We start from the raw sequence: 12165 nt of genomic DNA, 5'->3' as shown, positions 1-12165 counted from the left end.
GTGATCGAGGAATGTCCGCTTTTTCGCCTCGGAGCATCTGGTAACCCTACCAGGTACCAAATACGCAAAAGAATCGTATTTGAGAGAAAGTGAGGTCGTCTAATTGCCACTCTAAGGCAATTAGGTCGGAAGGTTTTCCCAGCCTGGTTTATGTTTTGTAAACACAGACGGGGATTCATTCCTAACAAATTGGTTTAGAGTGGCTCTCAACTACGGGGACTGTATGAATACTCAGTGAATCTTTCAAATATTTCATAATATTTGTGAAATCGTTGGTAATCTTTGAAATATTTTAAAAACATTTGTGAAATTATTCAAATATTTGTAAAATCATTATCAAATAGTTTATGTTGTTTTGAATTTTTTTTAATCTATAAAAAATCTGTGTGAAATCGTCACGAAATATTTGAAATATTTGGTAATATTTCTAAAAGTGATTAAAATCTTTGTGAAATCTTTGGAAATCATTAAAATCTTCGTGAAATTTTTGGAAATTTTGTCCAAGTATTTAAAAAATTTTAAATCTTTAGAAAATCATTGAAATATTAAAATCATTTTCAAAATATTTTAAATCTTTGTGAAATTGTTTAAATCTTTGTGAATTATTCAAAATCTTTTTTTAAATTTTGCGAAATATTTGAAATCTTTGAGAAATTATTGAAATCCTTGTGAAATCTTTGAAATATTTTTGAAAAATTTTTGAAAATATTTGAATCTTTGTGAAATATTTGATAGTATTTATAAAAATTATTGGAATCTTTGTGAAATCTAGTAAATTTATCCGAAATCTTTTCGAAAAATTCGAAATCATTGAAATCCTTTAAAAATGTTTTTTAAGAATTTGGTATATTTTTGAAATTGTTGAAATGTTTGATAAGTTAAAAAAGTTTTATTTTTGCTCAGCTTTGCTAAAAGTGATTTTATAAAATCTGCTGTGAATAAATAATGAAATTGTTTAAAAAAAATGATTTAAAAAAAAATTAACCCAAATTTTGAAAATCTTTTATAACCTTTAGAAAAAAAAGTAATTTCCGAGACCTATTAGTGCATACAGAATTGTTAGTAGCGACTAAAATAAATCAAAGATTACTAGAATAGATATATGTGGGCGTGAGTGATACAAGAAAATGTGATAAGCGTTGCATTTTGTGAAGTACGAGTACAATAGTTTAAGTTCGCATTACTCGTCAAACTCTGGAAAAGTTCCATAGTTGTGAAATTTATTATAATTTTCTTTTTGATATATTTATTTATTAAAAACTCAAAAATGTTGGGAATTTGTATTTAGAAGTTTGAAAAATATACCTTTTTTACAATGATTGCAGAATATAATCAATTTATATTACAATACACTGCTGGAATAATAGGTGAGTTTTTTGTATTACTAGGCCAATATATGCACGCGCATGCGCGCTAGCTTTTATGCTAATTTTCATCATTTACACGATTTTGTAAAAACTATTTTTTTTAATTTTCTAATCACTAAGATTCTTTCTGAAATTAGATTTTGAAAGAATGAATTTAGTGAATCCATGTAAAGTAAAATTTACGAGTACATTTTTTGTATTATTTTTAAAAACCTAATAGACGTCTTCAAAAAATAAAACAAAAGGTTCCTTAAAAGGAAAGAAGTATTAGCAGGTTTTTTAAAGAGACAATTAGGGAAGATTTTAATTTTAGGGAATTTTTCTTGAAATTTTGAAAAAAACATTTAAAATGTAAAATAATTACTACAAAATCTTCTAAAATGTCTGGGAATTTAAAAGAAAATTTAAAAGACTTTGAATATTTAAGATGTTTCAACAAAAAATCTAAAACTTGAGAAAAATGCACTTTGAAAATCTCTTTCATTTTCTTCACATTTTCGCAATATTTATAGAACTTAATGGTTTTATTCATTTTTTTTTAGTTTCTAAGGTTTGCAACTTGAAAAAATTTTGCTTTAAAATCTTCCACTCCTTTTCGAAATTCAAAGAAATTTTTTGGAATTTCTCAAAATCTTTTTCAATTTTCTCTTAAAGATTATTTTTCAAATTAAAAAATATAAAGAAAACTTTTTTAAAAACATAAAAAATTTTGATCATTATTCTGAATTTGTACAAAAGTACTAAAATATCTTATAAGTTTTCATTGTTTTTTAATCGTTTCAAAACTTCTAAGTATCTTATAAATTTACTCAAATTTCTTCTAAAATGATATATTATTGCAAAATTTTGCTTAAAAATCTTTTACACTTTTTTTAAAAATGATAGGAAAAAATTTTAAACTGCTGGTAATCTTTTCAAATGTGTACTTGTAACTCATTAGTAAACGATAAACTTGAAAATTTTCCATGAAAATTAAGAATATATTTCTTATTTCTATGACGCCCTGCAAATTGGACTTTACCTAAATTTTGTTTAAATCCTGAAAAATTAAAAGAATTGCCTTTAAAGTTTTCCATATATTTTTTTTAAATTTGTAAGTCTTTAAATCTCATAAATATTCTTTTAAAATTCAATATTAACCTAAAGTTTTCCCACAACTTTTTGAAAAAATTAAATCTTAAAATATTTCAAAATTATTAAAAAGCTTCTAAATTTTTATTCGACTTCTTCAAAATGAATTTTTCCTATGATTTGAAAGTATCAAAGAATTATTTTCATTGAATCGTTCAAATAATTTTTATTTCTATTTTTCTGAAAATTTTCATGATTTTTTAAAACTTATTAACTTTTAAACTTTTTGAACTATTCAAGAAAAAATTCAAATAGATATTTTCCGATCATTTCGAAATAAAAATTCAAATACTCATTTCATAATATAACAAAAATTTAAATAAACGTTAGAATTGCAAAATAAGTATTTTTAACATTAATAAACTTTTATTACACAAACTATAGCCAATATTCAATTACATAACCTTCAAGTAAATAATCGAATAATGTACCTAATTAAAAAAATTTTAATTTAATCTTTATGTAATTCAATGTTGTGAAAAAATTAGTTAGCTTATAATTAATTGAACCGTTAATAAATTATAACATAAAAAGCATTAAACTATAATTTTGATTCAAACATGGAAATAATTAGTACTTTACCTTTTTTTTTAAATTTCCGCTTTCATTGGTGAATATTTGTTTTTTTTTTATAACTTTTGGTACTAATTTCAGATAAAAAAAAAATATTAAGATATAATTTGAAAAATCGAATGCAAATACTCATTTCACAACATTAGAATCATTTAAAAAAGATTTAATTAAAATAATAGAATTATAAATATAAATGAACTTTTAATATGCAAATTATATTCAATATTCAATTATATAAACTTTAGTTAAATAATTTATTTATGTTACCAGTATGAATAAAATTTAATGCAAATTATCGGCTTCTAATGAATTAAAATTTCACAACACAAAAAGCCTCAACAGATTTTTTTCATTGAAACAGTCAATTTATTTTTACTTTATAAATATTTTAGACATACTTGCTCCCTGAAAATTCTGGTTATTAATCAAATTTAATACTTATTCAAAAAAATAAATAAAAAACATGTACATATTATTTTTAATATTAAATTGAGATACTCATTTAAAAACATCATTAAAATTTTGAAAAATTAGATAATTGTAATAGAAACAGGTTTAATATAAATAAGCATTTATTATACGACTTATATCTAATATAAATAAATTCAATCTTTATGTGACTGTATATTGTAAAAAAATTAATCAGCTAATAAGAAATGTAAGTAATGTGTTTATAACATAAAAAGCATTAAAGAAATATTTTTCTATTGAATCATTCAAATAATTTTTACTTTGTAGTTTTCTAAAAATTGGGATTATTAGTAGCCATTTAAACTAATTCAGAAAATTAAAATATATATTAGGATCATTTAGAAATCATTATTCAGATACTCATTTCACAACATAAAAAAATACACATAAATAATTGAATTTAAGTATATGCATTTCAAACATTAACACAAGCCTTCAGCTTCAATCAGGTTTTCGTTTTCCATATCTTCCAAGTAGAGTTCATAAATATGAAGCTTCTGTTCCACTTCCATTTTGATGACACTTATTTTAACAGCCGAAAGCAATCTATTGAAAATCTATTGAAATTTGGAGCGTTTTTTATCGATTTAAAAAAAATCTATTAAAATATTAAGCGTTTTTTATCTGCCAGATTCTGCTAATTTATTCTTGGGGCTAGCTCTGGGTATTTAAGTAAGAAGTGTCTATGATTTTTTCTCCTTACACTTTGCCCACATTTCTCTGCCAAAACATAAAGACGCATAATATCTCTGTTTATATGGTATGTCCATTTTAATCGCCGTTTTGGTTGCTGACCCTCGACTTTTTCCTCTGGTTGTATAAAGCCAGTCACCTCTAGAGAATGTGACAAATCAACTGTGTTGTCTAATCAGTGATCCCAGATCTGAAACGAGACGTGGTCCAATACTATGACACGTCTATGTCCGTGTGAATATGGTAGGAGACGATATAAATGCCTGCTCTCTAAATCTGAATTAGTGAAATTTTACTAATTGATAGTAAAATTTCACTAATTCAATTAGCAAGAATTCGGTCACTAAAAATTAGTAGAAAACTACTAATTTGATTAGTGGACATTTTCTACTAATGAAATGAGTAAAATCCCACTAAGTAATTAGTAAAATTCCACTGACGAATTAGTAAAATTCCACTAAACAATTAGTAAAATTCCACTAAGCAATTAGTAAAATTCTTCTAAGCAATGAGAAGTCCTAGCTGTTGTAGTGTTTACTAATTGAATAGTAAAAACTTTTTGTCGATCTGAACTATGCGACCATCGCTTTGAATGAACTATGAATCTATCGTCTGACCCTTTACGCAGATAATGTAACACTGATCGGCACTTCCTGAATAAAGTTGTGAGTATTCGATCCTTCCGGCAGTACGCAAAGATTTTAGTTTCGAATAGTAGTACTCTTTGGTCGATAAACATGGTTAATTCCTTGCCTACTTGTATCATAATTAGTTTCTGCGTTCAACAAATCAACAACTTTTTTAATATTGCTGGACGAAGTACCATCATTATGTACTCAGTCAATAACACCAGAATAAATTCTTTCCTTCATACACTTATTTACCACAATTCAACATTTTGAGACCATCGACACAGCTTCAGTTCGCTTCTGATACGACGCATAACCCAGCATAACCTCAAATGGCGTGGCATCGCTTGGCGCCGTGGACTGGCGCGAAACGGCAGAATGCCATCTAAGAAAATGACTTCTGATTGGTCGAACTCACCCCCGTTCACTAATTCGTTAGTCATCGAGCTCTGTTACTATTGAATTAATAAATCGAAGTTACTAAATAATAGTGAACCGTGTTTACTAATTGATATTCGTAAAATTTTTACTTATTTGATAGTAAAATACTAACTATTTTAAAAGCAAAACATCAAAATATTACTATTTTGTTAATAAACCATACATTTCCTAATTGAAATAGTGAAATTTTCACTAATTCAGATTTAGAGCGTGGGTTGCGCGTGGAACCCATTTCTCCTCTTCTGAATTTGACAACTCGAAGGTACACGATTGCCGGTCGAAACACTTCGGCGGTTCTATTTATATCTCTATCTGCTTTGAAATAAAATGAAGAGATTGGGATTTTAATATTTTCAGATTTCGATGCTGGGCTGGCGATTCTCATGATTTGAATACTTCGCGCGCCTCTTTATATGCGTGTATTTTGAGGTTACGTTACTTCAAGTGTAAAATATAAATTATATAAATATTAATACTATTATATATATTTACATATTATTAATGATAATATTATAATAGTCTTCTTTAAATCTTGATCCGCATTTGAAAGAAATGAAAGAAATTGGTGATTTTGGAATTCATCTCGTTTGGATAAAAACTTAATTATTTGATTGAAAAATTAATTATTTTGTTAAAAATGTAACTATTTTGTTAAAAAAGTCCTCTTTTCTATCAAAAGTTCTACTACTTTGTTAAAATTTTAATTTCTTTTATTTGAAGGTTCATCTCTGTCGTTGAAAATACATTTTTAAAACTGACATTTAGTCTATAACATTTTTGGTTAAAAAATCATGTATTTTGTTAACAATTCGTCTTTCCTTGTAGAAATTAAATTGCTTTTCGGAAAATTTATACTTTTTGATTTAAAATTACATTTTTTGGTGGAATTATCAAGTGTGAATATTTTTTGGTTGCAAAGTCGTTTTGTTGTAAATGCAACTATATTGTTAAAAATTAAAATCATAATTTTTGGGTGGAAAATTCGATTATGCACTTAAATTTGAACTACTTAGTAAAGAAATTAATTTTTTCTTTTTAAAGATTCATAATTATAGTTTAAAATTCAACTATTTGCCTTTAAATTAGGTTAAAAATTCAGCTTTTTTGTAGATAATACTTTTTTTGACTTTAAAATTAAAATATTTATTAAAATTAAATTCACCTTTTTTAGTAGAAATTTAATCTTTTTGGTTGAAAATGTTTCATTTTTGTTCAAAAATGCAATTGTTTGGTTAAAATATGAACTGTACATCTTCTTGGATTTAAAAGTCAATTATTTCACTAAGAGTTGAACTACTTTGTAAAAAAATACGTTTTTTTAACAAGGTTTTATAATTATGTTTGAAAATTTAACTATTTAGTTGAAAGTTTAACTCTTTGATTGAAAACTCATATTTTTCGCTTAAGAAATTAAATTTTTTTGTGGATAATTCGTCTTTTTGACTTTAAAATTAAATAATTTCGTTGAAAATTCATGTATTTTGTTTGGCATTTGTCTTTTTTTGTAGATCATTAATTGTCTTGGTCGAAAATTCATGTTATTGGTTGAGAATTTAACAACTTTATTGAAAATTCGATTTTTTGCCTTGTTCAATTCAATTTTTTATCACAGCTTTTATCTGGAAATTGAAATATTCCATTTTGGGTATAACTTTATCCTGTAAATTGTATTAGTTAAAACACCAATTATTTGTTAGAAAATTTATTTATTTATTTTCGATAATGACTTCAAATATTATTTCAGTCTAAAAAATGTTTATCTTTACCCGATTCAATTTGAAATTTTTTAATTAAAAAAAGAAAATTTCGTTAATTATCAGCAATATTTGACCGTTCATTTAAAAGAATCCATTACAAACGACTGTTAAAAACTATACAAATTTGAACAGAATGGTTCGAAATAGAAAGCCTTGAATTGTTAAATTTTTAATGTGCTAAATTTTAAGTTTAAAGGCTACAATTTTAATTTAAAAAAAGATTCAGATTTAATTTAAAACTTAAAATTATTTCAAATAATTTGAAACACGATTTAGACTTTTGCAGATTTAAAAAAAAAACTTTTTGAGAATTTTACAGTATTTAAAAAAAATAACAAAAATTGTTGTCATTGCTAAGAACATTGAAAATGATTTTTTATTTTGACAAATAAATTTTAAGTGAGTATTTGAAAACATTTTAAAAATTAAAAAAAAAAGAATCCGGAAGATTTTAAGGACATTTTTTTATTTTGCAGTTTTTTTTAATTTTAGGAAAAAATCTAATTAACAAAATATATCAATTTTCAACACAAAAGCTTACTTTTTAAAAATTAAATTATTTTTCTATCAAATAATTGGTGTTTTAAGTAATACAATGTACAGGATAAAGTTTCAACCAAAAATTGAATAGTTCAATTTCCAGATAAACACGATTAATTTTTAATCAATCCTAGAATAGTTACATTTTCAATAAAAAAAAATCATTTTCAATCGAAAAAACGAAAATTTCAAACAAAATACATGAATTTTCAACAAAATTATTTAATTCTAAACTCAAAAAAACGAATTATCTACAAAAAGTGGATTATTTTCAGCGAAAAATATGAGTTTTCAATCAAAGAGTTAAACTTTCAACCGAATAGTTAAATTTTTAACCATAATTATAAAACCTTTTTGAAATAAAAACAGTATTTTTTTTTAACAAAGTAATTCAACTCTTAGTGAAATAATCGACTTTTAAGCCCAAGAAGATGTACAGTTCATATTTCAACCAAACAATTGCATTTTTGACCAAAAATGATACATTTTAAACCAAAAAGATTAAATTTCTACCAAACAAGGTTAATTTCCAACAAAATATAAGAACTTTCAACAAAATTATTTAATTTTAAAGTCAAAAAGAGTATCATCTACAACAAAGCTGAATTTTTAACCCAAAAATATGATTTTTCAACGAAAATTTTAATTGTCGACCAAATAGTTTAATTTTCTATCAACTTATACACTTTTAACGCTTAAAGGTGCAATTTTAACAAAAAAGTAAAATTTTTAACAAAAATTTTAATTTGCTAGGCAAATAGTTGAATTTTCAACTATACTTATGCATCCTTAATAAGAAAAAATTAATTTTTTTACTAATAAGTATCAAAAGTTCAACTACTTTGTTAAAATTTATTTATTTTTTTATTCGAAAGTTCATCTCTTTCGTTGAAAATTTAACTATTCTGATGAAAATATGTTTTATGTGTTGTTGAAAATATATGTTTGGAACTTACAATAAATCTATACCATTTTTGGTTAAAAAATCATATATTTTGTTAAAAATTCGTCTTACTTTGTAGAAGTTAAATTGTTTTATGGAAAATTAGCACTTTTTGGTTAAAAATTAAATTTTTCGGTTGAAATATAAACTGTAATTATTTTTTGGTTGCAAAGTTGTTTTGTTGTAAATGCAACTGTATTGTCAAAAATTAAAATCATAATTTTTGGGTGGAAAATTCGATTATTCACTTACAGTTGAAGTACTTAGAAAAAAATTAATTTTTTATTATTAAGGATTCATAATTATAGTTGAAAATTCAACTATTTGCCTTCAAATTAAATTTTTTGTTAAAAATTTTACTTTTTTGTTAAAATTGCATCTTTGAGCATTAAAAGTCTACAATTTGATAGAAAGTTAAACTATTTGGTCGACAATTAAAATTTTCGTTGAAAAATAATATTTTTGGGTTGAAAATTGATATATTTTGTTAATTAGATTTTTTCCTGAAATTAAAGAAACTGCAAAATAAAAAAATTTCCTTAAAATCTTCCGGATTCTTTTTTTTTTATTTTTAAAATGTTTTAAAATACTCACTTAAAATGTATTTATCTATCTTTATTTGTCTATCTTTTTAAAAATTAAAATTGTAGCGTTTAAACTTAAAATTTAGCTCATTACAAATTTAACAATACAAGGCTTTCTATTTCGAACCATTTTGTTCAAATTTGTATAGTTTTTAACAGTTGTTTGTAATGGATTCTTTTGAATGAACGGTCAAATATTGCTGATAATTATCGATATTTTCTATTTTTTAATTAAAAAATTTCAAAATGAATGGGTTAAAGATACAAATTTTTTAGACTGAAATAATATTTGAAGTCATAATCGAAAACAAATAAATTAATTTTCTAACAAATAACTGGTGTTTTAACTAATACAATTTACAGGATAAAGTTTAACCAAAAATGGAATAGTTCAATTTCCAGATAAAAGCTGTGATAAAAAATTCAATTGAACTTAACCAATATATACGATTAATTTCTAATCAATCCTATAATAGTTACATTTTCAGATAAAGATATATAATTTTTAACGGAAAAAATTTATTTTCAATAAAGTTGTTGAATTGACAGCCAATCCGATGAATTTTCGACCAAGAAAATGAATGACCTACAAAAAAAGACAAATTTTAAACAAAATACATGAATTTTCAACAAAATTATTTAATTTTAAAGTCAAAAAGACGAATTATCTACAAAAAAATTTAATATCTTAAGCGAAAAATATGAGTGTTCAATCAAAGAGTTAAACTTTCGACTGAATTGTTAAATTTTCAACCATAATTATAAAACCTTGTTAAAAAAAACGTATTTTTTTACAAAGTAGTTCAACTGTTTGTGAAATAATGGACTTTTAAACCCAAGAAGATGTACAGTTCATATTTCAACCAAACAATTGCATTTTTGACCAAAAATGAAACATTTTCAACCAAAAAGATTAAATTTCTACTAAAAAAGGTCAATTTAATTTTAATACATTTTTTAATTTTAAAGTCAAAAAGAGTATTATCTACAAAAAAGCTGAATTTTTAACTCAAATTAAAAGCAAATAGTTGAATTTTCAACTATAATTATGAATCTTTAATAAGAAAAAATTAATTTTTTTACTAAGTAGTTCAACTTTAAGTGAATAATCGAATTTTCCACCCAAAAATTATTATTTTAATTTTGAACAACATAGCTGCATTTACAAAAAAAGACTTTGAAACCAAAAAATATTCACACTTGATAATTCAACCAAAAAATGTAATTTTTAATCAAAAAGTATAAATTTTCCATAAAGCAATTTAATTTTTGCAAAGAAAGACGAATTGTTAACAAAATACATGATTTTTTAACCAAAAATGTTATAGACTAAATGTCAGTTTTAAAAGTGTATTTTCAACGAAAGAGATGAACCTTCAAATAAAAGAAATTAAAATTTTAACAAAGTAGTAGAACTTTTGATAGAAAAGAGGACTTTTTTACAAAATAGTTACATTTTTAACAAAATAATTAATTTTTCAATCAAATAATTGAGTTTTTATCCAAACGAGATAAATTCCAAAATCACCAATTTCTTTAATTTCTTTCAAATGCGGATCAAGATTTAAAGAAGACTAGTATAATATAACATAATTATAATATTATCATTAATAATAAATAAATATATAATAGTATTAATATTTATATAATTTATATTTTATACTTGAAGTAGCGTAACCTCAAAATACACGCATATAAAGAGGCGCGCGAAGTATTCAAATCATGAGAATCGCCAGCCCAGCATCGAAATCTGAAAATATTAAAATCCCAATCTCTTCATTTTATTTCAAAGCAGATAGAGATATAAATAGAACCGCCGAAGTGTTCCGACCGGCAATCGTGCACCTTCGAGTTTTCAAATTCAGAGGAGGAGAAAGGAGTTGCGCGCGCAACCCAGGCATTTATATCGTCACCTACCATATTCACACGGACATAGGCGTGTCATAGAATTGGACCACGTCTCGTTTCAGATCTGGGATCACTGTGTCTAATCTCCATTGCTCGGTCTTCTGTGTTGTGTAGATTAGTTCTGATGTCCTTCGCCTTAAGCCTGGTCTACAATCGTCACAAGCAGCCCGTTGCGGCACCGCAAGCAAACACCGCGCCGCAAGTAACCGAGAGCGAAAGGTTGGTTCAACTCAACTTTTCGCGCCGCAACCGTCTCGCGTGATCTCGCGTGGAATATCAGAGGAACAATCTGAGCGTTTCATCACATAACCTCTTACAATCACACGTTTGTGCCATCATCGACACTAAGTTCGAGTGATTTTCTTTTGCATTTGTCTGGATTTTTTTGTTGGTTTGGTGTTTTATGTGAGAAACTTTTAAAAGCATTTAAAATTAAAGAAAAAAACTGCAAAAGAGCAAATTGCGGGTTAGAAGGATCTATTGTAGAGGCGAAAAATATTTGACTGTCAAAGCACGGCGAGAAAACAGTTCATTTGATAGTAAGTTCTGATTGGCTGCCGCAACAGCGCTACTCGTGACCACTGTAGACGGCTATCCCTTGCGTTACGATGTCGCATCGCAGCACTGAGTCTTGCGGCAACGCAAATTTTGTTCTTCAATTGTATCATTTTTCTATTTTCGTTTTAAACTTCGCACTTTCGTAATAGAAACGCACCAATTCCTCTTCCATTGTAGTATCCCACTTGATGCTCTCCCATGGTACTTCTGTCGAGGTAGGTGGCTGAAAATAGCTAACGCTAGTCAACGCATTCTTCGCAGGCACAGTTGATGTTCCCGTGCTTACCGTTTGTCGCAGATGTTCTTGCTGGTCAGCTGTTTGATAAGTGAGATCTGCCTGAACATCTCGGAGCTCACCATCACCCCGGTCCCGCATGGGTGCGTCCCAGGGGACCACCCGAGTGCACTCGGATGCGCTCTTAGCCGTTCTACATCGCTGGGTGTATCACGTCCAAACTCTGAAATCGAATTTGTACAGTCTGTCAAGTTAAAGCGTGGGTAACTTTTTTGGTAAAATATTTTATTTAAACGCATGTTTCTACATGGAATTACATTTGTCAAGGTGTCGAG

The 12165-nt window shown here is 26.1% G+C and overlaps 1 protein-coding gene across 8 annotated transcripts in view; it reads left to right on the top strand.

Moving 5' to 3' along the window:
* Positions 1–12165, top strand: part of LOC117172888 (facilitated trehalose transporter Tret1-like) — a 55016-nt gene that overhangs the window by 6935 nt on the left and 35916 nt on the right. The window contains exon 1 of one of the 8 annotated variants that reach the window (XM_033361170.1): positions 1178–1367. The exons of the other annotated variants lie outside the window; for them this stretch is intronic. Within the exon in view, the coding sequence (XP_033217061.1) occupies positions 1316–1367 (52 nt within the window). The 5' untranslated portion in view covers positions 1178–1315. Of the gene's footprint in view, positions 1–1177; positions 1368–12165 lie in introns of those variants that run through there. 8 annotated transcript variants of the gene reach the window in all.

The sequence above is a fragment of the Belonocnema kinseyi genome, chromosome 5 (genome assembly GCF_010883055.1).
Source record: "Belonocnema kinseyi isolate 2016_QV_RU_SX_M_011 chromosome 5, B_treatae_v1, whole genome shotgun sequence".
Lineage (NCBI taxonomy): Eukaryota > Metazoa > Arthropoda > Insecta > Hymenoptera > Cynipidae > Belonocnema > Belonocnema kinseyi.
Note: the sequence above shows the minus strand (reverse complement) of the source record. Positions and strands in the feature narration are given on the sequence as shown.